Source organism: Stylophora pistillata, chromosome 3 (genome assembly GCF_964205215.1).
Source record: "Stylophora pistillata chromosome 3, jaStyPist1.2, whole genome shotgun sequence".
Taxonomy (NCBI): domain Eukaryota; kingdom Metazoa; phylum Cnidaria; class Anthozoa; order Scleractinia; family Pocilloporidae; genus Stylophora; species Stylophora pistillata.
The window spans coordinates 18,675,279-18,702,647 of record NC_142521.1 but is presented as its reverse complement, the minus strand read 5'-3'; the positions used below and the strand labels follow the sequence as shown (position 1 = coordinate 18,702,647).

The 27,369-nt window shown below is 37.5% G+C and overlaps 3 protein-coding genes across 4 annotated transcripts; 2 read left to right on the top strand and 1 right to left on the bottom strand.

The window, feature by feature from the left end:
• Positions 1–59: 59 nt before the first annotated feature.
• Positions 60–6,615, top strand: LOC111333500 (proline-rich transmembrane protein 4-like). Its single transcript, XM_022939091.2, has 4 exons — positions 60–2,914; positions 3,035–3,094; positions 3,521–3,566; positions 4,107–6,615. Exon 4 carries the CDS (start codon positions 4,110–4,112, stop codon positions 5,133–5,135), a length of 1,026 nt encoding a protein of 341 aa, XP_022794826.1. The 5' UTR covers positions 60–2,914; positions 3,035–3,094; positions 3,521–3,566; positions 4,107–4,109; the 3' UTR covers positions 5,136–6,615.
• A 1,566-nt stretch (positions 6,616–8,181) lies between these two features.
• On the bottom strand, positions 8,182–9,265 carry LOC111333511 (uncharacterized). Its single transcript, XM_022939104.2, has one exon. The coding sequence runs from the start codon at positions 9,106–9,108 to the stop codon at positions 8,611–8,613; it is 498 nt and encodes a 165-aa protein (XP_022794839.2). The 5' UTR covers positions 9,109–9,265; the 3' UTR covers positions 8,182–8,610.
• Positions 9,266–11,132: 1,867 nt separating this feature from the next.
• Positions 11,133–26,719, top strand: LOC111333474 (protein VAC14 homolog). 2 transcript variants are annotated; one of them, XM_088751579.1, is made up of 16 exons: positions 11,133–11,323; positions 11,618–11,768; positions 13,392–13,559; positions 14,301–14,363; positions 16,138–16,245; positions 16,368–16,477; positions 17,419–17,525; positions 17,632–17,771; positions 18,356–18,604; positions 19,846–19,911; positions 20,011–20,240; positions 21,091–21,265; positions 21,406–21,524; positions 24,792–24,871; positions 25,338–25,494; positions 26,454–26,719. In XM_088751579.1, exons 1-16 carry the CDS (start codon positions 11,223–11,225, stop codon positions 26,608–26,610), a joined length of 2,181 nt encoding a protein of 726 aa, XP_088607705.1. In that variant the 5' UTR covers positions 11,133–11,222; the 3' UTR covers positions 26,611–26,719. The 2 variants fall into 2 exon arrangements, with proteins under 2 accessions (XP_088607705.1, XP_088607706.1); XM_088751580.1 differs by lacking the exon at positions 11,133–11,323 and adding an exon at positions 11,374–11,508.
• The last annotated feature ends 650 nt before the right edge of the window (positions 26,720–27,369 follow it).

Genomic DNA, 27,369 nt, shown 5'->3' with positions numbered 1-27,369 from the left:
AGAACGCATGTCCTATGAAGATTAGCTGACCGTGAGTCTCAGGGGCTCAGTGGTAGAGCGCCGGTCAGAGTGCAGAATCCCAACGTGGAACCGCAGAATGTTATCTTTGACCCACAATTTGGACAAAACGAAAAAACATCTCAAAAACTCTCTTTCTCTCTTTCTGTATCTATCTTTCTTTTGAATACTTTCATTTCATCTCTTTGTTCCAAACGGAACGTTATTCATTTACCAGAATAACGTTGCTATGACTGACAAGAAGAAATGCGTGGGTTAAAATCTGAGAATTGGATTCCATTTGCTTGAAGGGCACCCAAGATACAGATAGCGCTGTCAATTTGAAGTGCATACTGGTACTGACATAAGCGAAAACTAGGATATACCGACACTTTACTGAATTGTTACTGATTGTTGACTCTTCATTTAAAATTATATGGAATGCTTGGTGAAGTGCAAAAATATACTTGAGAACACTAACTGTGGTGAGCTTAAGTTCACTTTCTGCCGGGGCGTCAAGTTGGATTTACAACAGATATTTCAAACGAAGGGCCACCCTCAAAGCTCCTTTACGGCACTCTCTCCAGACACAAAATACTTATGTTTTGGTGTCATTTTGTAATTTTTCGTCCGTCCATTTCCGCTCATGCAGTCTAAAGCGTAGCAGTTCGGAACGAATATTTATCAAGTAGATAAAAAAAATGGGATGACAGGAATTTCAAACCGTGCAGATGGAATCATTATCACAATCAATATTGAAGTTTTTCAAGTCATAAGAAACGAACCAGAAAGAAAGAAAAACAGTCTTCAAAGAAGATACGAACAGCATCTGCATTTGTGTGCAGTAAAACACGCTGTCTTCAGATGGAAATGTAAGACTTGAATCATTTGATGAGGTAAGAACTTCTAATGATCGAGCGCTAGCTAGGAATAGCATTTCAAAGCGAGGAAACTCAAAAGATCAACTGAAGTCTGTCATGAAATAAGTTCAAATCAAAAAATGAGAAGCTGAAAGTAATGAAAGCATAGTGTCTCAAGGAATCAGTTATTAAGTCACAGTACTGAATCTGTTACATTGAATAATATTTTACCTGAACTAGGGTGCCGCCGATATTTTATGCTAGTCTGTAAAAGTCATCAAAAAGTGCATTAAGCAAAGCAAATAAGTCCACAGCAAAGTATATTTTGCATAGAAGTCACGATAAACTAATTCATCGGCGTAATATAATTATTTGGTGAGCTTAACGCTGGATTCTCATCATCGAAGAGAAGGACAGGTATAGAATAATCAAAATAGCTTCTGCATGTTTCCTCAAATATTCTCGACCTATCCGGCGTCATTTGAGAAAAAGTAACACTTTATATACGAAACGATTAAGATTTTAACTCTATACCCACACGGACACTTTTGAAGTTGCTGGTTCTAGAAAAGCCTGGCTCGTGAAAGAGTTCCGCTCTGTGGCTCGTTGGTACTTTTATCTGAATGCGAGAACATCCGGGAATGCTGAGGGTTGGAATTCCCACAGGAGAGCTGGCAACTTCATTTGAGTCTTACTTTCCTATCCGGGATAGCACCTCTATTTGCTAGAGCGCAGATACCATCTTAACACTAATTTTGACACAAGAAATTTATAATTTTATAGAACCTGGTATTTCTCCTGAAATTATCAACGATCGATAGTGCTTTTGTATTTGTAAGGAAAAAGTACTTCCTTTGTTTTAACTATTGCCATGGTTTGCTATTTTTTTATAATATCTTAGCCCCGTCTTAAACACTTAACTTGTAGGGTCTTAGGTACGAATAAAATATTTGGTTAAAGTTATTTTGAGATTCTGCTGGGTAGTAATTAAGGATTCCAAATTGTTCCACCTGTGTGTGATGAGCCATGTCATTTTTAACACGAGCGTCAATCATCTTATTTAACAGAATTGAATCGTGTACCATAAAACGCGAAATATGACGACCGTTATACTTTAAGAAGAAGAACCTTCCCTTTAATTTCTGTTGGTAGAGTCCTCTTTGTCTCCCCGTCCTAATTTTAACGACACAGCCTATAACTTAGTGATCATAATCTGACGGATCCGAAGTTTCACTTTATTAAATTTTATTTGACTTGGCACCTGTTCCATGAAATCTAACTGTTTGAATATCATATATGATAATGAGTTTTCGTCAGAGAGTGACTCTATCCAAGTTTTTAACGCACACTGCGTCTTGAGAGATTAAACTTAATTAAAATGTTTCAGTATCGCCTGAAATTAAGGAAATTGCTTTTTCGGCTCGTCCTGAGGTATATCATTCCTAGAAGTCGTTTCAATAAATTTTTTTTAGAGCGGTTAAGGAATATAGTCATTTGTTAGTTATGTTATTCCATGGGATTGTAACATGCAATGCGAAAATTAATCATTTTAACCGCTCTCCCACTGAAAATTGTTCTATAGCATGGAGGTCGTTATATTGCATGGAAGTCGAGACGTGAGGTGAATTATTTAATCAGGGAACAAAGTTGATAGGTAATGGGGCGAGCGCAGTGGGCCAATATCAAAATATTTTTCGTGTCTTTTTGTTTGTGCATAGTAAAGAATGAAGTCTTGAAAATCTAGTTAACTTTTACATTGTCACCTCTTATCTTGTTTCCCCGCCCTGAATTGTTCTAGTGATAATAATTATATCTTTGGGGAGAGATATCCTTCAAGGGCAGTGAAATATTCAATTGAAACTCTACTGTCTTGGTGCTCAGCTTTATTTATAGCCTACATCCCATGATGCATCAGCCCTCAACATCCCAGGAGAATAGAAATATGATTAAAATAGGAACTGACTCAACCGGTAAATGATATCACTATGCTTGATGACACCCACTCTATCAGCTGGTTTTTTCCGTAGAAATATCAGAGTCGCAGAATTTTTAGGGTGGTAAGTACTGAGGAGAGCTCAGAGTATTCTTTGGATTCATTTGCTCATAGAAAGCGGTTCAAATATAACAGTGGAAAAAATTGAGAAAAATTTCTTGTTGAGGCAGATCATTTTTTTCAGCATTGTACAAACAGCTCAAAGCAGACAGCAAGACTGAGGTCAAATTTTTCCCGGAAAAAGGTTTGCCATTTTGCTCTTACCATGAACATCCTGTTAACCTATGCTATGGGTCATTTTTGGAGCCCCTTCAAAACTTGTAAACGTAAAAGTAGATAACCACTTCTGAAACATATAGGAAAGATGATGGCCATGGGTAACTAAGACCACAACTAAGTGCAGTCAACCAGTGTGAAAAATATCAGCGAAAAAAGCTCTTTAAAAGTTCGAGTTCCTCGCTGAGAAAGGATTACGAATCGTCATCTTAAATATGCAATTTTTTGCTTCGACGTTTCAAAATGCTGACAGAACATATAGCTACTTTATAACAGGAGTCTAGAGCGCCGGAAAAAAAAATGGGTATTTCTTTTAATGCAACGGCAAGATCGCCATGATTTAAAGAAAATACTGTTCTAAATCAGTTAATTTTTTTTTATGCCTTTCTCGAAGTTCATGCTGAGGGAGTCTTTGCGCATCCGGAAGTCATTTTTCCCAGGTGAGCTGTGAAAATTGAATAAAGAGTTTTTTTCAGCTGCTGGTAGCTGGAGATATCCGCCTTTTTGAAAATGCTTCATCACGCTCTGTTAACAATTGAGGGATCAGCGTCAAGCAGTTTGTGCAAAAAATTAAAGTTTGTCCGATTTGAAAGTACATTCAATCTTTTCGATCCTTAAAGAATTCTTGCTCTGTATCGGTTTCACTCCCATTTTGGTGTTTTTTTTTTTTTTACCTAACCAAACTAAAATTTTCTGATTGACTTCACGTTGAAGATAATGCTACTCAGCACTTCACAGCAACAACTCTAAAAACCTACTGGAAGTTGGCAAAAACTAATTTCTAGAATATCAAACAATGATACACTTATCTTTGCGTCCGTTATTTGCAATTTTTGTAAGTTCAAGCAAAAATACCTGATATTCAAACCACCTTTGACTCAATTCCAATCTTCAATTTCGATATATATAGTTCTGTTTTTTTTTTTTTTTTTTTGATTGGACTCCTTCAAAGTTCAATAAAAAGTAAAATTTCTTATTAGGTGATGTCAGGCTCAACAGTGACAAACGACACCAATGAGGTGCTCACGGAAACCTTGCCTGAACCGGGTCCTGATTGGCCAGTTGCAAGGAGAATTTGGGACTGGGCATGGGAACTACACTGGATTGGGTTTGGCATCTTATTTGGTGTACTGGCCATTTACGCATTCATTGCCGTAGCTTTCGCTAACCGTAGAAAAGGATTCGGTTCAAAGCCTTTTTTCATTGCCATTAACTTGTTGCTGTTCGGCTTAGGATCAACTAGATCCGTGTATCTGTTGTTAGATCCCTACGAGTCGAGACAAAATGGTATCGAAGATCCAAAATGGTTGACGCTACTTCTCTTCGGAATCGCTTACCCTTGTCTGACATCAGCGTTTTCCCTGATTCATCTTGCTTTTCTTGAAGTCACTAAAATGCAGATCGTCCCGAGCAAGTTGCAGAATGTGAAATTTTTATCTGGTGTCATTTTCCTACACTTCATCATCGTTTTCATCGCAGAGACATCAGCGTCCATAAAACCAGAGTTGGACTTTCTTCTGATCGTGTGTCAGTCATTCTTCATCATCTGGGGTTTGTTTCTATCCGGTAGCTTCATCTACAGCGGATGCCGTGTCATGAACAGTGTAGAGAACGTTCAGCGGCAGCTTATTGCTATGGAGAGTAATGCACGTCCTTCACTGGGTACGACAAGCAAGACCAGTACGACAAAAGTGGCAAAGATTACACTTGGTACGAGTTTCCTAGGCCTTGCCGTGTGTGGGTTGCAGTTCTATTCCATGCTAGGTGTTTACGGTATGTACAGCAAAGCTGTCCATCCTTCTCCATGGCCGTGGCTTGCTTTTCAGTCGAGCTTTCGCTCCGTGGAACTTGCTATGGCGGGTACGATTGCTTATAGTGCAATGCAAACGGAAAGAGGGAAGACAAAGATTAGCAGTTGGGCTGAGCGACGAGTTATGTCGACGGGAATGATCAAACCATCGCTTGTCCCAGTGGAGCTCGTGGTTCCCAACGTAGTGGCTGCTGTTTGAATTTTCTGCTTGAGCTTATGTTTGTGGACTAAGACCATTTGCGATGGAGAAATTGGTTAGGTTTATTAGCCAAATTGTTAAAGACTGAGGATATGTTCACGATACTTTAAAGAGCTCAGTCATCCTGAGGTACAATGGTTAACTTGATAAAAGTACTTAGGTGCTAACTCGAGAGAAGAAGATTTAGATTGAAGGCACTCGGATCGACAGAGTAGAAGAAGAGGGTTCAGCAATCGCTTCGCGACGGATTCTTAAGCACCTGGCAAATGCTTCCTTCTTGTAACTGCCTCCAAGGTTTATGTCACGAGCCAACGCTCTTAAAGATGAATTTCAAACTTGAATAAAGGTAAATTGGAGGCATAGTAGAATTAGGGAACAACATGCATGAGTCAACTCTTGGTTTTTCATACGCTGAATAGTTACTCCAGTCCTCGTCGTACCAACTGCTGAGGACTTATCGGCTGTGTTCATTGGACAACGTGACTGGTTGAAAAATTACTTGCTTTTAATAGTGTTACGAAAATGAAACTAAATCAGTAACCTTTGTTTAGCTTTGAAAAAAATTTCATCTGCATTATAAATTAGAGAACACTAACTCGAATTCGTTACTTGTTGCGCTTATATCACACGGTGTTATTTACTTCCTTCCTAAATCTCTATGGAGAAATATTGAATAAAAGGAAGAGGTATACTGTGGGAAGCTTTTAAGAAGGCAAACAGACCTTGCGAATTTTCTGCGTGAGACTTTTTGTTCAATTTTTTGTACCAAGACTAATTACTAGAGCCTAATTACTTCCTTCTTTCCGTATTGGACTCTGAATCAGTGAGGAGATCTTTGAATGTTCTCAGGCTAGTGAAAGAAAGTTTCCCTCGTACTGTGAAAGGAAAAATTATTACCGGTCAAAATTACCCCCAGAATACTGAAATTATCATTGCACAAAAGAAACTTACCAATTAATCATATCATACGAATCATTGTTCTCCGTTCCAAATTCAAACATTGTCATAAATATCCGTTGGAGTTTTTTCATCTTAATTTTATAAACGATTCAATGTTTTAAGAATTTGAGCTGAAGACATCTATTATTTGTAAGCTGTGTTTAGAACTTGAGTTTATATAGGCTAAGACTGCCCAAACAAGAAGTTGCCAAAATTAATGATGATTATCAGCTAATGAACTAATTAATCAAGTAATTTGAATATATCAACAAAGTTGAAATGGTAAATTGGCCACCGTTACGGTTATAAAAGCTGACGTTTCGAGCGTTAGCCCTTTGTCATTCGCTCCGACGAAGGCCTAACGCTCGAAACGTCAGCTTTTATAACCGTAACGGTGGTCAATTTACCATTTCAACTTTGTTGATATGTTCAAATTATTTCGTTGCCCTCACCGACGCAGCGCCAAACAGTTTCTTTAGAAACTATCAGCCTTAATGAATCGTGTTCATTAGTAATTTGGCTAGTTTGATAGATACATCCTGTGATATCTCCTGACCTTGTTACACTGCTCCTTCAACAACCTCGAAATCATCATCACGGCAGAATCTTGCACAAAAAACATAAAGAATCAAGTTATATCAATTTCTGAGAGGCTAGTTTTGAATAACAAGCACACGGTGTTTCAATACTTTAATCAAACTAGTCCGCAGTCCGGCTGTAATCCTTCTAAAGGTCAGATCACAAGTGTGTTTCAGAATCTAAAGTTCATGCTCCGTGTTCACCAAACGATGATAATGGCTGAAAAGTGATTAGTAAGAGCATTACTGTTACTTCGAACGTACACTGAAGAGAGACAGTCTTCACTATCTAAGGTCTTATGACGGTCTGTGCAATGTTCGTTGTAGATTGGTTTAGGTTTTTTCGATCAAAGGTGACTTTTGGTGGAGTTGCAGAGGAACAGGAAGTGTCTAGTCTCCGGTGAATTTGACCTCCTGCTTAATCGATCTCGCATGAACGGCTAAAAATAAGATGGCAATTGAATTGCGAACTTTCTTGACTTCGATACCACATCCTGTTTATGCAATTTGTCAGTTTTTTCTTCCAGAATATAACAACACGAAGCAAAGACTTCACGTTTTGATAGGAAGTTAAGGTAATTAACAGATTTAATGAATCTCGTAATAAAGGTTGGACCTCTCTTGACCTTCACTTAGCTTGTGCATAATTAAACTTAAAGGCACTTACATGTTGTTTGCCAAACGCACCCCTTAGGCAATATTATTTCGAATATTGTTTGAAATAAAAAACGAGCCCTTGATAAAACTAAGTACGAGTAAATAAGGGATAACGAGTATTTTTTTAGTGGTTCGCACGGCCCTGCGATCATTACAAGTCCATCGGTTCACAGCGTGTCGCAACAAGCCTTGAAAAGTCTCAGTACTCACGTGCGTCGAAGCTCCGTTTAGGAAGCTTTCAAGACTAATAGTAAATGCTTTCCGTGAAACAGAGCTTTTCGTTACATTTGAAATAAAACCTTTCCTAAATCTAGGCAACAACGGCGAAGTTCAGGAACTGTTGTATTTGTGAGCGACAAGCAGAGTCTTATAAAATTGTAATTGAGTCAACCAGCTTAATTTATTGGGATACCTTCGCGCGCTTTTGAGCCAAGAGTTTTGACAGAAAACCGCGATAAGTTTCAGTGGAAACTGGAGCAATCGCAGGATCACGGAATAGCCGAGCTTTGAAAGCAATGAACGAACTCAGAACAGCTTCTAATTATACAGCTCTAATATGTCCAATCAATTTACAACTAATACTTCCATTCACAAGGTTTGTCGCGAAAATCGGAATAGTCTTATCATATTCTGACTCATTCAATGAACGCCGCTTAATACTGAAGCTGTTGCTCATGGAGGCGAAATAACACACTGCAGTCACGCTACGGAAATATTGACAAATAAATTCACAATGAGGTCGATGAGGTATTTAAGAAAGAAAACTTTTTCCTTCGCTCAAATATAAAAATTCTGCAGGTGTTTGCTTTGTACTTTGAAAGCTTTTGTCTCGTCATAAAGGTCACTTCGACTGTTTTACACGCGACGTGAAGTAGATGTAACTATCCATTAGGTTTAATTAAATACAGCAACTTATCAAGAAATGAATAACACTTTCTTCAAATCAACTAACTAAAATCTACATCTATGAAAACGCTATTATTTAGTTATAAAAATGTACATTGAATGAAGACTCACAGCGTTGCCAATTTAAACACGATTATAAACTTGACGCGATTTCTCGAGCAGCCGATGAAATCGATTCTCCCACCTGGCATTCGCGATGAAACGTTCATGAATTAACACACTTTCAATTAGCTCTCGTCTGAATAAAATTCCATATTCAGTCGTGTGCATTCAGCGAGCAAAATCAAGCATTTGTGGCAGCTTTAATCAAGCTCAAATACCTTAATTTCCGAGTTCAAGGACAGCAGAGAGAACGTAAGAGATTTGTGTGTATTTTGTTCATGGTTCAGGTTCAGCTACTCTTTTCCGGTGGTGTTTTCAGCGTTTACATCATCATACTCGCAAAGCGAGGACGTCCGTGCGTTCCTCTCTTTGTCTTTTTTCCCTTCCCCTCCTTCCTTGCTCGATTCGCTCTCACTTCTTGCTTTTTTTACTTTTCTCCTTTCCCGCCGATGCTCCGCAGTCTCAAAATGTGTCTTGTGGCTCAGAGCACCGGCCTCTGCCGCTCTCTCCAGCATAACCGAAGCGAAGTCTTTCTTGGTCGGGTCGCCGAAATGCCTCTCGCCACTCTCTTTTCGACCTGTCTCAGAGACTTCCCATGGCGGCAAGCGGCTGACTTTCCTCCCAAGGTTCTTCTCGTACATGCTTGTCCAAACAGTGGCTTGATCATCCCTGAAGTCAGAATATTTCCGTGCGTACGTTTTCCCATACTCATGGACTGCCTCGGCTTCCCAGCTTGACATCGGTACAGCTGGAGAGTCTTCGTCAACCTGCATAGCAGGACAGTTGGCCATTTCTGTGCAAAGTTTCCGTGGAAAATTCGCTTAAATTAAAATGCCACTCGTGAAATTAAGAGTTCCGCTGTACGACGTATCTTATTAAAATTCAGCCGCGTGTATATTGGCCTCGAGCAGTTTGCGTGACTACGTGATGTTCGCGTTTCACTTTACTTGCTATGTTTATTAAGTAATCATTGGCTCACACAAACGAAGATAATGGGTATTTTGTATTGTTACGTTCGCGAATTACAACACGTGTCAGCGATAGCTCAGCACCAGTCAAGAGGTGCTAATCGAATTAGGGGCTGGGGTAACCAAAAGAGCTTGAAATAAAGAAAACAAGGTCGTTCAAAATAACATGCTCAATTTCGCTTCATTCATATCTCGTCATATCTGATTCTTGGAAACAAATCAATTTTGTGCCTTCAAATCGCTGAAAATTGCTCAGTGGCTAGTGCCGTTTTTTTAACTTTCTCTCTATTTTCGACGAATCACTCGTTTAGAGAGGATAATAAATGTCTGTGAACTTGCAACATTTCTATGAATTTTGAATTGTTGTTTAGAGTCTAAAATTCACACGGTAGAGCGATTAAGCCCCTCGACAACGAGATTGGGTATCTGTATTTTCTGTGCCTGCAGGCTAAAACTTTATGCTTATGGCCGCAACAAAGATTGCAATTTCCACAACAGGGCGAAGAGAACAAAGTGGAACTGAATAATGGCATGCAAACCGCAGTCTTCCCGTTAATTGTGTGGTCAATGAATAGTTCAGATATTGGCCTATCTACGACCTCCGTAGAAGCCGGTTTCAAAAAGTTTTGCGCGTGTACAGTTCAACAAAGAACCTCTTCCGCTTAAAGATGAAATATATTGTCTTTTTTGTTATTGTTGTTGTAGTAATTGTTTTCTTTTTCTTCAAGAAAAGTTTCGCGTTTGTAAGCAATGTAGGATTCGCAGAATATCCATGAATTTCCTGAGCCGACGTATTTCGATCGGTGTGTTGAGATGATCTTACAAACTCGATTTTACTGTTCAATGTAACCCGACTAATAAGTTGAGAAAAAGAGGTAAAGTCAAATGTTAATCACAGACTCACCCGGAATGTCGTCTTTAATTTTTCTCTACGAAAATATGTCCCCCCACCCCCACACATCCTCCACTTACCACATACCCTCTAAAAAACACTCCTAAAATCAGAGAAAAAAAGGGGAGAGGGAGGGGGGTAGGGTTAGTCTTTCCACAGTTTGAACTTTTGTGTGTGGTTGTTGTTGTTGCTGAAGTTTGCCCAGATGTTGTTCGTGGTTCTTTATCCAGATTTTCTTCAAGGGTTGTAAACTTGAAATTTTTCCGTGGTATACCAAGTGTTGGAAAAATTGCGTCCGTAGTAGAGAAACAAGAGAACTACACAAAGTTGTCTTGATGATGATGATTTTAGACGGCAAGGTTTATAATCCATTCATGTGGACCAATTCATAATAGAAAAACTTCAAAACTAACCTTTTTCGCATATGAATATAAAAAATAGGCGGAGTCACTTTTATCCTAAACACCTGGAGAGCTAGCTCTGTTTACCCCCTGCTTCCAGCTTTGCGGGACTCTTTTTTTTGTAACTTTTACCCGCTATAATTAGCACGTATTTAACTCTTTCGAGAGAGAGAGAAAATTCTTACTAAAGGCACTGGAGCTCTCGTAGTATTTGTGTTTTTTTCAGTGGCATGGAATGAAAAGGCTTCCCCGTTTCTGGTGCAACACTATACAGACATTGCATGGATGCTTTGTGAGCTGAACCGACCCGAAGCTAGGTCACGCAAGAACAAAATTGTTTAGATACTAGACTTCACTGATTTATGATTCATGATAGTTTAGCATATCTGAAAAAACCGAATTCAGAGAAATTTCAAAGCTGGAAATTACGAAATACGACTGTATCGAAAAGATATAAAGCTCAAAAAAAAAAAAAAAAAAAAAAAAAAATGTAGTGGGACAGATACGGGGACACCATGTGCAGGTTTAAATGATATTAAATCAAAATAGACTGGGGCGAGCATTCGCTGCAGAGATCTTTCTCTTTTCTATGTCGATTACTCAGCAGGAGAAATCGCCTAGATGTGGTCCAATTCCTCGCTGTAATGGCGGAAAAGGACTTTCAACCGTTGACACAGAATGTTGTTCGTGGTTTGAACGATAAGCTTTACGATAAACGTAAAACAGCGGCGTTAGAAATTGAGCGGTGAGCATGTGAAGTCATGACCTGTTTTTAGGGAACAGGCGTACTCGTAGTTGTGATCTTGTTGTGAGTCGTCAAATCGCGTGATTATTTTTGGATATCTCTTACTCAATTTTCGTTTATTTATGTGCTGTGTACCTCTGCAAAGAGGGAAATCGTAACAAACTAAACTTTAGTTCGCCGATCAGGTGAGGCGCTCCGCTAAAATGTTTGCAAATGAGGTACCTTTCTCACTTGTTGAAATGTTTGTTTTTTCTTTGCTTCCTCGTCGTGAATTCTTCTGTTCAATTGCTTTAGAATGGTAAAAGAATTTGTGGCTAGTAATGATGTGAGGCAAATTAAACGACTGACTGCTGTGCTCGCTGAAGAATTTGCAGTTTCACACAACAATCACTCAAGAAAGGGAGGTCTTATTGGACTAGCCGCTACTGCTATAGCTCTGGGAAAGGTAACGATATTTTGCTTTCTTCTAATTGATTTGTGATCGATGTTTGGGTGTTGTTTTTAATTGTCAAGGGCTTAAACACTACTCTAATGTTATTGAAGGTCAGTTTATGTTTAAAGTGCTACTGAAACGTAATTTTCATATCCGAGATTTTTGCAATATAATAGAGTTTGAACGTTATTTGCAAACGCTGTGTACTTTTTTTGGACCAACGCATACCGGAAAGTACATTTTTAAGCATTCGAAGTTGACAGACTGAGATCAAAATTGGCGGCCATGTTGGCGCGGCCAAAACAGCCCTGTGACGTCACTGGTTGTGTACTTCTGTGAAAGAAGGGTAAAAGCATGGAGTGTGGCTTGCATGTTGGGAGGCCGAAAAAGAGGATTTCGGGCAAAATGCCATTCTCTTCTTATTCATCGGCGGCCACATCGGCATCTTGGCTATCTGCGAGAGGTTCGCCTGGATAGGAAGCAAAATTCCCGACTGATACCGAGAACGAATCTCTACCAGTCTATATAGTTAATCGGCAACTGACGAGATCCACAAGATTAGGATCGAAACCGCGGTCTTGCCTGATCATCAACAGAAAATTTCGAAAGACATTATAACGGCAGATGGGCTACTAAACGCCCCGGGCCTCGCTTCGTTCAGAAGAAGATTCAACTGACAAAACTTCAATGTCTGCTATCTCCTTCGCCTCCGAATATAAACAAACAGTGAGTGAAATAAACCACGCTATCGGACTGAACACAACCAGTGACGTCATCAATCCATTTCGCTCGGTACCAGGGCCCGGACATGGTTTTGTGTAAAATTTTTGATTTGAACGGTTAAAAAAGATATCTTTCGCTTCTTTTTGGCCAAAGCAAATTATCTCATGACGATCAGCGTATTCAAAACTACAGGTTAGACCAAATATTTCAGATACGAAAATTTCGTTTCAGTAGCACTTTAAGGAAGTTTAATACATTGGTCTCGCTACCCCTAAGGTAGCGGTAATGACTAGTTACTAGATAGTCTGCATTTTGCACAATTGCTCTGGACCGGGTTGATCAAAGCTGCGTTAAGATAACCCAGGATTAAAGTGAAATCTGATCTCAGATCTGAAAGCTTAAAAGAAAATTCAGTATGGTTCTTTTTGTCTAGACTTTGATGATTGGATGCTCTAAAAATAATGTAGAAATCATATACCAAAAAGGTTTTTTTGTCACAAAGGAATAAAGAAACCCAGGTTAAAATTAACCCTGGTATAGGGCTAATCTGCCTTTCAAATAACTGGGTCCCACTGGTTATAGAGAATTTGTGTCATAACCCACTATAATCACCTCATGCAAGGTGTTACGTAGGTGTTACTGAGGAATTGTTGGATGTGATAAAGAAACTTCAATTTGGAACATTTTTCTTGCTATTCTCCTGTTATAGTACTTTCTACTGAAAACTCTTAATAACTCTTAGACAAAGATTTCTGAGGGCATTTTGAAAAAAAAATTTAGCTAAAAAATTTTCAAAGAGCTGCGAATTGAAGACCTACTGTTTATTTACTATCATAACGATATTTGGTAACTTTGTATTTTGATTGTAATGCCGTTGTGAGTTAAAACTTTTCAATGTAATGTTCTTTCCAGGATGCTGGTCTATATTTGAAAAGTCTTATACCTCCAGTGTTGACCTGTTTCTATGATCAAGACAGTAGGGTTCGTTATTATGCCTGTGAAGCACTTTTCAACATTGCCAAGGTTGCAAGAGGCTCAGTGTTACCATTTTTCAATGATATATTTGATGGGCTGAGCAAGGTGAGTCAAAGTTAAACTACAGATAGTCAACAGCAAAAATGCCCTTAAGACATGTGCTTTGATACACACTTTTTTGGGGGGGGGGGGGGGTGAAACATGAAAAATGTGTAAAGCTTTTGCATGTGTGCTAGCAATTAACTTTTAAGCTGTAATGCAGTTAAAGCTTCTATAATTATAATAATAGTTTGGGCTAGGGGTTTCTTTTCACTTGTCACAATGGATGTTTTCCGTGGTACCAAGGAGGAAACATATAGGGATTATGAAATATTGTACAGATTAAAGTCCTACATTGGGTGATTGAATTTTGTCAGTTCATAATGGATGTATAAGTGGTAATTGAATATGCAATTTTGTTCTGAAATAATTTTTGCGATTTCAAATCAAACTGAAACTGCATGCTCATCTGATTTTGAAATCACACGTATGGTTTCAGACCAAATTGCACTGCACTCAGTTTGATTACCATAATCAATTGCACCCTAAGTTGGCAATTATTCCATCATGTTTATCTCTAATTAAAGTTAAACTGAGATTAACAATTAATATGTTTTTAATACCTGTTGGTTGTGGGAATGTTGAGCCCTAAGTTGTAACTTACAGGAACCTCTAAAAATGCTTCAAGGGGAAATGGGTTAAAAGGTTTAGACTACTGTATACCTTCATGTTATATCATGTGTCCATCATGCAGGTAGGGTTAGATGCACTTCTTTTAAACTTAGATCTCATGTTTTTTTCTTTCAGCTTGCTGCTGATCCTGATATGAATGTAAAAAATGGAGCTGAGCTACTTGACAGATCAGTTAAGGTACCAGTAAACCTTTTCACCCCAGCATCGTTCAGTATACCGTAAAAGCCTGCAGATAAGCTGCACCCTGAATTTAACAGCTCAAATTTTGGAAAAAAAGTATTTTGAAAGAATTCAAAAGAAATCTGAAGTCGAGTCTTGAGAAGTCTTCTTCATCCACTGTTCGATTTGAACGTAAACTCAGTAATAACATTGCAACAGAAAATACTTCAAAGTCTTACCCACAATTTTTAGCATCTTAATATAATGAACATGTTTCTATCAGCTTTGACATCTGATTGGTCTTATTCTGGGATTTGTTGACAGGAATTTCTTCACTCAACACAGTCTTTCCCTAGATTTTTGCATTACAACAAGAACACAAGCAGAACATTAGAAGCTTAGTAACCAGGCATTAGATCGGCCGCGAAAATGGAAATTGGCATCCGCATTCATGACACCTTTTTCAAATGTTCCTGCAGATAAGCCACACCCCTAATTTCTAGCGACGACTTTTGGGAAAAAAGTGCGGCTTATACGCGGGCTTTTACAATATATATTCTCCATGGCCTTCTCTGTTTATTTCTAGTGGTATTTACAAGGAGAATTTGTTTGACAATCAAGAGGTTGTTTAGTTGGCAACCATTTCTTTTATCCCTCTTACTCAAATGTTTGATATAGCAGTAGCACTGTAAGGGGAATTCAGATATTAGTCACTTTTAGTATATACTAAAACAGTGGATAGCACTGAAGGTGCGCCCTGATTGGCTAGTCAAACTCCGAATATCCTTTGCTATTTACCTCCGAGCAACTCTGGAAAAAATTGTGTCCCGGTTTGCATCCTTGACAAGCGAAGAAATCACTCAAATTAACAATGGTGGTGTATATTATCTCACTGTTTTAGTATAATTATACTAAAACGACTATTCACCTCAGTGTCGGTGGTTAGCAGTGGATATCGCAGCTCTGTAAATATCCACCACTAACCACCTCCACTTCGGTGAATAGTTGTTAATTATGCATCAGAGGGTTAACCGAGAAGTAGTTCACTAGCTTGTAACTTCTCTTGAAAGAAAATATGCGGCAACTCTTTGTTGAAGGATACGCTCAGCCACTTGAGGTTCGAATTTTGTCCTTTTAATGTTGAGAACTTCTTTCACCTCGGTTCAATAGTAAGTTTTTCTTGTTTTTAGATTACAACAACAGTAAATGTAATGAAGAACAAAGAAAATGAAAGTGAAACTGGTCTGAAAAAATTTGAACAGAGAAATATCTGAACCCGGAAGTGAGAAACTTATCCCTTAACCTCTAGTTAAAGACCAAATTCTCTGATTAACTAGTTTTGAAAGAAATGTGTAACAGCAAGGTGTGGAAACTCTAACTAATATCTTGTGAGTATTGGGGTTAGGAGAAGAATAACACAAAAGTTTACTGGTAAATAGACTGAATACTACCAGATAAACTTGTACTTCTACTGAAGATGGTGAAAATGAACTAATTGACCACTACCATTAACTGGCTACTAAGTTTTTTTTTTACTAAGTTTTTTTTTTATGTTCTGAGTTTTTTCACCCTTGAATAAAAATGCAAAGGCCAAGAGAATAAATGGTTAAGATAATCATCAATTTAAGAAGCTCTTGATCTTCAAATGAATTCTAGGAAATGTAGAGATAATTGTGTGAAGAATATGAAGAATGTTAGGTTGTGAAGGTGTTCTTGGAAATCACAGTTACATTGTACAGTTACCGGTATATGTGCCATGTTAACAATCTGAAATATTCTATTTCCTCTGCAGGATATTGTGACAGAAAGCTCCTCATTTGACCTAGTTTCCTTCATTCCATTGTTGAGGGACAGAATTTACACAGCCAACCCATTTGCAAAACAATTCTTGGTCTCTTGGGTGAGTACAAAGGTCTTATACCACTGCTAATTAGGAGATGCATACATCTTATTGAAAAGTTGAACTGAGATATGATATGATTTGAATATAAAATTGACTCTGGGCATGTGTTCTTTATTCAGTTGATGGTGCTTGATGCTGTTCCAGATTTGGATCTTGTTGCACATCTTCCAGAATTCCTTGATGGTCTCTTCAACATTTTCAAGGACCGCAATCCTGAGATAAGGAAAATGTTAGTTGTTATATTGTACATTTAAAATAATTATAGCCATTATGAAACCTGAGTGTTAAAAGTAACTTATGAATTGAATGGAAGACATCAAGGAGAATAACTAATAATATTTTGGGAGTGAAAGGGTTTCAGTACCACTCAGGTATATATATCTTATAAGACGTTTTGTTGTGTAGTATTGCTGAGTATTTTTACGAGTTGTGCTGTATTTTGACGAGCCTATAGGGTGAGTGGAGGAACGTAACGAGGACGAGCCCATAGGGTGAATCAAAATACAAATAATGAGTAAAAATACTCAGCGATACTACACAACAAAACATCTAATAAGTTATTTATTATCCAACACGCCAAACTGTTATTTCAGTGCGGGCGAATTTCGCGGATATTTATTTATGGGTAGTGCATGACAGAAGTATGCGAAGCGGAACAGAATTGGTGCGTTGTTGTGTTGCTGTTTCTATTTTCTTCAATAAATGAAGAAATTTCCAGGTTGTCTAGCTGTCTTTCTTCGTTTAATTTATCCAATAAACTTGGATGTATATTTGCCAGCCATTCTAACTCTTCGTCGTCGGAAATATGATTTAAATTGTCCGCCATTTTTTTTATTTGTAACTACAATTCAATTCTTTGCTTGCACGTTGCGAGAAAACCTGTTTAACCCGTACTCTAGAGTACAAATACTACGTGATATTTGTACTCGTCTATGGCGTTATTTGTACTCTATGAAGTGTAGTTGGATAATAAATGTTAATTGCACAGACACATTTTTTATGCTCAGACCTAGGGTACTATGATTTTTATGTACACACAAACAAAAGGCATGCATGACTTATGTGTCTTTGTTATTCAGTGCTCTTAAGTTTCCTTTGTGATACATTGCTGTGTTAGTAAAACAAAGAACTTTCGGGTTTGAAAAAGGTGGTGACTGTTCTGTTTTGTAGGTGTGAAGCTGCACTTGGTGAGTTCCTGAGAGGAATCAAGAGGGAAACCAAGAATGTTAATTTTGCTGACATGGTCAATATTTTGGTTATCCATTCACAGTCAGAGGGTAGGATCATTTTGAAAGTTTCTATCTGTGGAACCTCAGTTACTAGACAGTCTTGATGATGTTAGTAAGAACACAGTTATAGAAAAGTTTTTTCTTATCTTTCCAGATGAGGTCATTCAATTTACTGCTATTACTTGGCTGAGGGAGTTCATCACACTATCAGGACGGACTCTGCTGCCCTTTAATGCAGGAATTTTAAAAGCAATATTGCCTTGTATGGCATATGATCAAGATAAACAGAATATCCTTTAGTGATAGCACTGTTATCGTGGCTTTGTGTGAAGACTCTCTTTCTTCCATGCCTACCTGATTAACATTCTTTTTCCTGTGGGGAGGACAGGAAGGAGGGGGGGGTGTGGAAGGGAGGGAGAAACCTCACTTTTCTCCCTTGCCTTTTGCACTTTTGACCGTCATGTCCTTTTGTGAATTACTCTATATGCGGGAAGGACACAGAATGGGATAGGGAGAAACATTTGCTTCCCTTATCTCTACCCTCCCTTTGCCTTTTGCCTCTTTAACTCTCATGTCCTCTTGTAAATAGCAAAACTTTGTGCACTCCACCTTGACTCTCCAATTTCTTCCACCCCACCTGCTCATCCCCTCCCCCTTTTTCCCTCTACTTACTTCTGTGTCTGCTTCAGTTTTCCTCTGGTGCTGCTATGGTAGAAGTCAGCAAAATCAGCCTTGAACTTTCTTAGTGAGGCTGCCTTTCAAGGATATGTATTTGGCCCACGTGCCAGGTAATGTTGACAGGTGCAGTGTACCTCTGACCATTTTAAACTTAGTTAATCATGAATCAAAGCTCTGTCCTTGACAGTTTTTCACATATCAAAGAAGTGGCCAAGACAGTCAATCAAAGTCTAATGCGACTAATCACAGAAGATGACGACAAGGATGTTGATAGTGACACTGTGTCTATGGATTGCGACAATGACTTTGTACAGCCTCAAACTCAAACTCAGCTGGATCTTGGTCCAGTAGTAAATGTACTAACAGTGCAGTTGTCACACAAGTCTATACAAACCAGGATAGCTGTATTACGATGGGTGTTATTGCTTCACATGAAGACACCCAACAAGGTGAGTCTAATAATCATTCTGGATTATTCAGCCCCTTTGCCCTTCAAGATCTCCTTCATAATTCTTCTTACTGTCTGCTTTACAATTCTTATATAATGTTGTTTTGAGAATTTGGTATTGGATCAACAAATGTATGGTATTGATATTCTAAGGAGAAATTCTGTCCTGGTCACTAACGTTATGTATGTCTGTTAACCCTTCAATTCGCAAGATATGATTTTTATTTTTCCCTTCTAGCAGCTACACATTTTCTCATCAATTAGTCACGAGTTTGGTGTTAGATAGTTCAAAATAACAACCTCTACCTGATAAGTTTGAGTATTCTCGTGACCTGTTTGCTAGATAATGTTTGGATAAAATTATTATAGGGAGAAGTAGCATGTTAGTCACCTCTGGGAATTATAGTAATGATAATAATAATAATAATAATAAATGTTTATTCACAATCAATAAAAAGTGAAAAGGAGATAAAAGAGGTTATCCCTTTCAAGTGTATCTCCTGATAAAATAGAGTACAACATTAATTTAGATACAACTATATAATTTATATAATACATCAAAAATGAGAACTCAGTCAATTCTTAAAAATATTCAAGTTTGCTGCCTCAGCAACTTCCTTTGGCAGATTATTCCAGCTATTAATTATACATATAAAAAATGAATATTTAAAACTATTTAAGGTCGCTGATGCAAACTTAAGTTTAAAACGGTGATTGGCTCTTAAAGGCCAAAAATTGTGTACAATCATGAAAAATGCTGAGGGATCAAGTCCATTAAGTCTATTTATTGTCTTATAACACTCAGTGAGTGATGAGAATAATCTTCTTTACTCAAATGTTGGCCATTTAAAAAGTTTCAAGCGCTCTTCATAGGTCATATCTTGCCCAATTTTTTTTAGGGGCTGCTAATATTTTTATTTTGAAGAAACTGTGTTGGTAGAGACTTAGTCTTGTACATTTGACTTTGTAGCCCTGTGATCACACTTCAATATTTTCAAAAAGTATATTTATTTAGTAATCAAACCAAGGATTGAATTTGATGCCAGAGTCAGTTATAACTTCCTCTGTGGTATTTAATGGGTGAAATGAGAGTGACATGATGCTTGTAGTGGGGAAGAATCTTGGCTTTTATACTGGAAATGGTTGCTTCAGTCTTACAGTTGTGTAAGGTGTTTCTAGAGCCTGGGCATTTCTAAATTTGTGTGATGGTGCGTTTACACTGAAATGTAAAATATGTTGCAGATATTTGGTCAAATTGAGCAGCTTTTCCCAGAACTTTTGAAGACCTTGTCAGATCCATCAGATGAGGTAAGAGGGGCCCAGTGGGGTCACACTTGACTCTGGATCAATAGTTAAAGTCTTGTCAATGTGTAAATGAAAGTATATAATACTTGCATTTTTCTTTAGGTTGTTCTTCTTGTCCTAGAAGCACTTGCAGAGATTTCAGCCTCTCCAGCTGGTCCTCCGAGGAACAGCCCCTCTCAGAGCATATCCGAAGGAAGCTCCCCAGGCTCGGAGCAGAATGCTGCCCCTCACAGGCAGCTCAATAAATACTTTCATAAGTTCATGAACAATGTCATGTCACTTTTTAGAACTGATAGGAAACTTTTGGAGGAGAGAGGTTCTTTTATTTTAAGGTAATGCTTATTTTTTTAGGGAAATCATCAGCTGAGTAGGTTGTTGATGTAATGTGAACAGTTTGGCAAAAAAAAGGTTCATCCTCGGTGTAAAAACCTGACGAGGTTTTCTTTGTTTCATGAGGTATTGTTTTGCTGTATGCTATAATTGTTTATAGTGTTTTGTTGTCTTTGTTTTACGTCACTCGTGAGCTTCACTGGTTTTTACACCGAGGATGAGCCCAAAAAAATGATCGAATTATGTGAACATTGCAAAGTGGCTGTTATCCGCCCAGCAATTGTCCATTTTTGTCACATTCTACTCATACTATAAGCCTGCCCTTTGTTGTGTGTGAGATATTGTTAATAATTTGGCTTAGAATTAATAAAGTATGTGGAATAGCCCATCCTTTCTCCCCATTAACAATGTACTGTGCTGGGGACCTTTTCTTGAAGGTCCTGGCAACTTAACAAGCCCAAAAAGCAGTTCTGTTTTCATTCATGATGTGGGTTTCAAAAGGTTTAAAAATATTGAATAAAGAAACTAGATAGCTGAAGAAGTTACAGCTTTATCTTAAGAAACAAAATGGACTGGCTAGGGTGTGAGAAACTGCTTCTCTGTTCCTAAAAATATTGATTTTAATATGGTTTTCAGCCCATTCAGTGACTGACTTTCTAGAAATGGGCCCTAATGGTTTGTTGTGATTAATTTTTTTGCAAAAGTGTGGTGATAATTACTAATTATTGAAGCTTAGTTACTCATTTATCTCTTTGAGAAGCCAAACTGTTTCTGTCCAATGTCTTAGTATTTTAGAACACTAAGAGTTCTTAGGCTTAACTGGTGTCTTTTTTGTTCTTTTTCTTTGTACAGACAGCTTTGTCTTTTGTTAAATGCAGAGGACATATACAGAGCAATGTCGGAAATACTCCTTCAAGAAAATGACTTCCAATTTGCATCACTAATGGTGCGGTATTTGAATATGATTCTACTCACATCCAGTGAATTGTTTGACCTAAGAGATCAGCTGAGGGAGCTGGCAACAGCAGTAAGCATTTTAGTTATAAAATTTTTTACTATAATTATTATTTATATTTATTTATTATAATATTTTAAACTTATCTCATAATTAGGATATATTTAGCTAGTGGGTGATTAACTGTGATTATGATATTCATATGTTTCCAGGAGAGCTGTTCTCTATTCTGCTGTCTATACCAGTCTTGGTGTCATAACCCTGTGGCAACAGTATCCCTGTGTTTACTTACACAGAACTACCAACATGCCTGTGAACTGCTGATGATCTTGTATCCTTATTATGCCCAGATAGTAACTGTGGAATCATTTGTCTGGCCTCAGTCTTGCTCCACTCAGTAGTTTGAACAGGTCAGAAAACCGATACAGAAAATAAATGAAGTGGGGTGGAGAGGAGGTGTGTGTATGTGTGTGTGTGGGGGGGGGGGAAGGGGAGGGGATTGGAGGCAAGGGAGTTTGGAGTTACCCTGTGATGGACTACACACTTTACACACTTTATTTTCTTTTTCTTACAAAATAATTTAGATTATGTTGACCCGCAGATAGCAAATTTGCTATTCGAGGCGGGTCAATCATCAACAAACATTATTTACAATATATAAAGAAAATTAAAAACTAAATAATTAGATATTGTTAAATTATAAAAAGAAGCATAGCTGGCAAATACATCAATAGTTGTTCAATAAAGTATAGAAGCAAATACATTAGTACTGAAAGCAATCGGATCAATTTGTTTTAATTATGCAGTCCTTAAGTTTAGAGGAGATCTTTTCAACATCAAGATAAGAATCTTCATTATCTAGTATCTGAAATAAAGACGTTTTAATTTGTTTATTAAAGGAATGTTTTGATAACGTTTTGAATTCTTTCGGTATCTTATTCCAAATTTTGACACCAACACGCGAGAAAGCCTTTTTTTGTAGGTTAAGTCTAGAGTACTTTGTACTAAAGAGCTGCGATTTGGATGATCAAGTATTGTAGGTATGAATATGAGATGTTTTAGTAAATAGTTTCAAAATATTAATGGGAGCCCTCTGGTTGTGCATGTCAAACATAAGTTTACTTACGGCTTCATAATATAGGAACGTAACAGGCAGAATTTTTGCTTTGGCAAATAAAGGGATGGCATGCTCTCTTCGATCGGTGAAATAGATTAAGCACAAAACTCGCTTTTGAAGAACTAAAATCTTGTTTAAATAAGCATTTGACGCATTGCCCCAGGCAAGGAGTCCATAAGTTATATAAGGTAGAATTAATGAATTGTAAATATTTACAAGGATAGTAGAGGGAACGAAGTACCTCAGCTTTGCAATCATCCCTATTGTTTTACTTATTTTTACGATAACAGAGTTAACATGGTTTTTCCATGACAAATTTTGATCAATTAAAACGCCTAGATATTTGATATAACTTTTTTGCTCTAAACTAACTCTTCGGTTTGTCTCACAATCTAAAATACCTATTTGTGGAGAAAAATGCATTTTTTTCTGATGAGGACGAAAAATTAAGAAATTTGATTTTTTTGTATTCAATGTCAACCTATTTGTAGTTAACCAGTCATGTACGTTATTCAACTCTACATTAACCGTTTGCTCGATCGCCTTAAGATTCTTATCAGCATAAAGTATATTAGTATCATCCGCAAAGAGATAAAATTTTAGTTTATCAGAACAAAGGTGAATGTCATTTATGTAAAGTAAAAATAGAAGAGGTCCAAGGACTGATCCCTGGGGGACACCACAGGGGGAGATAAGTTTTGTTGATAAATGCTCTCCAATCTGAATTGTTTGTGTTCTATTTTTTAAATATGATTGAAACCAGTCATTTATCAATCCACGGAAACCGTAAAAGTTCAATTTATCGAGTAATATTTCATGATTGACCGTATCAAATGCCTTTTTCAGGTCAATAAAGACACCGCATGAGAAGTACCGTTTATCCATATTACATAGTATATCTTCGACAATATCAAGTACTGCATGCTCTGTGGAATGTGACTTGCGAAAGCCATACTGTGAGGAGTACAATAGGTTGTTTTTGTCAATAAATTCCTTCATCCGGAAGTACAAAAGTTTTTCAAAAATCCTATTAAAATTAGACAAAAGAGATATTGGTCGATAGTTTGAAGGGTCGGTCTCGTCGTCACTTTTATATATTGGTGTCATTTTAGAAATCTTAAGTTTTGAAGGATAGACACCAAGGATAACAGATAAATTGAAAATGTAAGAAAGAACTGGAGATATGATATTGCAAGAAGATTTAAGCAGTTGTGTAGGGCAGGAGTATAAGCCACAGGATTTATTATTTGGTAGGGATAATATTTCCTGTTTAACTTCTTCTGGTGTAATGGGTTTGAAAAAGAAAGAAGAATCAGGTGATTTCAATTTACCAAGATAACTCATATAGTTATCTTTCTTTGGCAATTTACTTGCTAGTAAATTACCTACATTTGCAAAATGCTTATTTAGAATATTTGGTGATCTGGAAGGATTTTGTGTTATTTGATTGTTATTGCTTGGGTCTTTCAGCTTCGTTAACACTCTGCTTTTTGTCCTTTGGTTATTTATTAATTCATTTATTACTTTCCACGTCTTTTTTATATTATTTGTATTTTTCTCAAAGAAATCATAGTAATAACGTTTTTTACTCAAACGAATAAGGTTTGTAATTTTATTTCTATAATATTTATATTTACTATGTATTCCATTAACATATAGCTTGTTCTTTATTTTTATTGATGTCCTTATTCCTTTTGTTATCCACGGTTTTGCAAGTTGTTTAATTTTACGTTTGGATAAAATTTTAACAGGCGCATGGTTATTCACGACTGAATTTAATTTTCTGTAGAAAGATGAGAATAGTTCATCAATATTATTTGTTTTTGAGGCAATAATAGCATCCCAGTCGATCGCGGACAAATCATTTTTAAATTCCTCATAGGAGAATTGAGAGAAGTCGCGTTTTTTAATTGTTTTCTTGATAGGTTTGTCTCGCTTAGATTTCAAAATACAAAATTGAGAAAAATGATCAGAGACATCGGTAATAATGTTTCCACTAATTAGAACTTGATCAGGATTATTAACGAAAATATTATCAATAAGAGAGGCTGAGTTATTACGTACGCGTGTTGGCTTGTCAATAGTTGGAACAAGATAAAAACTTTGTAGGGCCAGTAGGAAATCCTGACTATATGAAGATGATTCCGTCTTTAAAAGACATAGGTTAAAGTCACCCATTAAATAAAGTTAATGGACTAGTCACTTTATGCAGCAAAACTTAAGATTGGCAGTGTGATGGGTTTGACTGGGGTATAGGTGTAAGGAACAACATCAGATAATTAACTTTTTCCCTTGGGTATGGCAAGATTGTTCATAACACTTTAGAGATTGGAGAATTTTGATAGCCTTAGCTATTTGTAGTCATACATAGAGAATAGTCTCTTGTTATCTTGCACTATCATTCAGCCAGTCATTTCTTAAATAGGAAAACCCATCATTACCAACATTTTCAAGAGATCTCCTTGACTTTATTTCTATCAGTGGACATCTTGAGGTAAATGTAGAGTTTCTCATTCAGATTGATAAACTGGTTCAGCTTATCGAGTCTCCAATATTCACATGTGAGTAATACCTTTTGTATAAATTTCAATTATTAAATTAAAATAAAATGATCTTGAGTGTTGAACCCTTACTGTAACGAAATGATTTTAATTAATGCTATCAGTGATTTTCTTTAGGTTGGTGAGACTACACATTATAATGTCCTGCACATGTAGGTAGCATGTATCTCATTGGTTTAGAGGATAGTTTTCTCTACCAATCCCAAAGGAATATAGATTTAACTAGTGCAGTCCTGCATTCCTTTTGACACTCAGTACAACATTGCTCCAGGTCATATATTATCTCAGATGTTTTGGTGTGTAGTATCGCTGAGTATTTTTAAAAGTTGTGCCCTATTTTGATGGGCCTGCAGGGCGTGTCAAAATACAAACAAAAGCAATACAAATAGAGGAGCAGTTTGTGACAGGTCTTGCATGACACTAACCTTAGATAACAGTAAAAAATAAACGATTATGTTTGTTACAGTTTTACGTCTCCAGCTCTTGGACACACAACACAACCATTTTCTTTTGAAGTCCTTGTATGGCTTGCTGATGCTCCTTCCACAAAGTGATGCTTTCACAACCTTAAGAAACAGATTGGACTGTGTACCAAATGGAAGGGCACTACCATCTGACATAAGGTGAACTATAAAGTCAGGTCTCCTCTGTTAAGCACTGAAGTTCATTTTGATCAGGGCCCAACACTAACTTTTTAACTTACTAGCCAAGCGGCTAGTGAAATCTTTGATGTTTTGACAGTTTCAGTTTGTTTACCAGCCAAACTGGCTTGTGGAAATAAAAAACCACCAGCCAAAACTGAATTTCTACTAGTCAGTGGCTAATAGGCTATGGTTAGTGTTGATCCCTGACAATTCTGGGACCATGTTTAGGGTATGTTATCAGTTCTTGCCCTAAGTTGGCAGAGATGATAAACCTTCAGACAGGGCTTGACACTAATGGTAGCCCACTAGCCACAGACTAGAAGAAATTCAGTTTTGGCTAGTGGTTTTCAATTTCCACTAGCCAGTTTGGCTAATAACCAAACTGAAATTATTGTAACATCTAAAAATATCTAAGATGTCACTAGCCACTTGGCTAGTAAGTTGAAAAGTTAGTGTCGAGCCTTGCTTCAGAGATGTCAACTTTTTAGATTTTTTTTTCTGAGCCCCTTCCCACTATGTATCTGTAACTTGACAGTCACCCCCTGTTAATGATGTCTACTGCCACCTGCATTTTCAACCAATGTTATTTTGGATGTAAACTGTTTGTGAGAGGTACCGTGGCCTCAAGGTGAGACTGATGTACTTCAGGTCAGGACACTTGACTCTGTCACCCAGTTTACCTTTCTCCATCCCATTGTAGAAATAGGTACCTGAAAAAAAAATGCTGATGGATGAAGGGGGGGGGGGGGTGGTGAGTAACCTGCAATGGACCAGCATCCCATGCAGGGGGCATGGCAACACTTCTAGTTGCTTCATGCTACAGAAATCAGAATAACCCCTGCATTTGCCATTTTGGCCAGTGTACAAATTTTGCCTTTTTTCAAGGATTGTAAGACAGCCTCAATGGTGCATGGTTGACTCTGTTGTTTTTATTTCAGTGATACTCATGGTGCCCATGACTTTCCATTGCGCGAACATGTTCAAAGAATAAATTTCAAGGAACTCCTACACCAGTTCAAGACTGTACAACAGAAACATTTTATAAACAAACATTCTCGCTCTCCACACTTGGCTAAGAATTTGTTGAATATGTAGATATTTTGACAGGTTTTTTTTTATAAGAACGTGCAAAAAAAATTACAAATTTTATTTTGAAGTGTAAAATAATGTCATTTGTTAATAAAGATCATTGATTGCCAATGTAGCTGGATAAAATATTATTAAAAAGATTATCCTTTTTAGAACCCAGTTGTTTTGAAAGACAAGTGTATTTTGATGTTTTACCACATTAAGACTGTCATGAGACATTATTATATGGCTATGTCTCACAAGGACTGGGAACTACTGAATTCACAAGTTTGATTGGCTGAAATCAATATTGAAAGCGGTCTAGATTTTTTCATCTAGACCGGCATCTAGATCGGTCTAGAAAGAAAAAAAGGTACAAAGAATATAAAAAATTAGCACGGCCATACAATAAACATCTTATTAACCAAGCTAGGTCGGTCTGTAGGGGAGAATATTGACCTTGGTTTCTGGTACAGACCTCACTGCGTTCGGTCCGCACTGGTGACCTTGGTCAAGATTCTCCCATACAGACCTCCTGCTTGGTTGATAACAACTAATTATTAACCCTTTAAACGATCTTAACATCAGTTTGCAAGTTCTCCATTCATTTCTGATGGTAAATACAAGCAGGGCTGTGGTCCAGCAGTGCCTGGGGGCCCCTGGCACTTTACTTTTGCTCTTAGGCGACTCAGGAATCTAATTTTTTTCATAAAAATCATATGCTGGGCACCCTGCATTTTACAGTTTCAGAGCACTGGGCTCCCTTCAACTTTTCTTAGAACACAG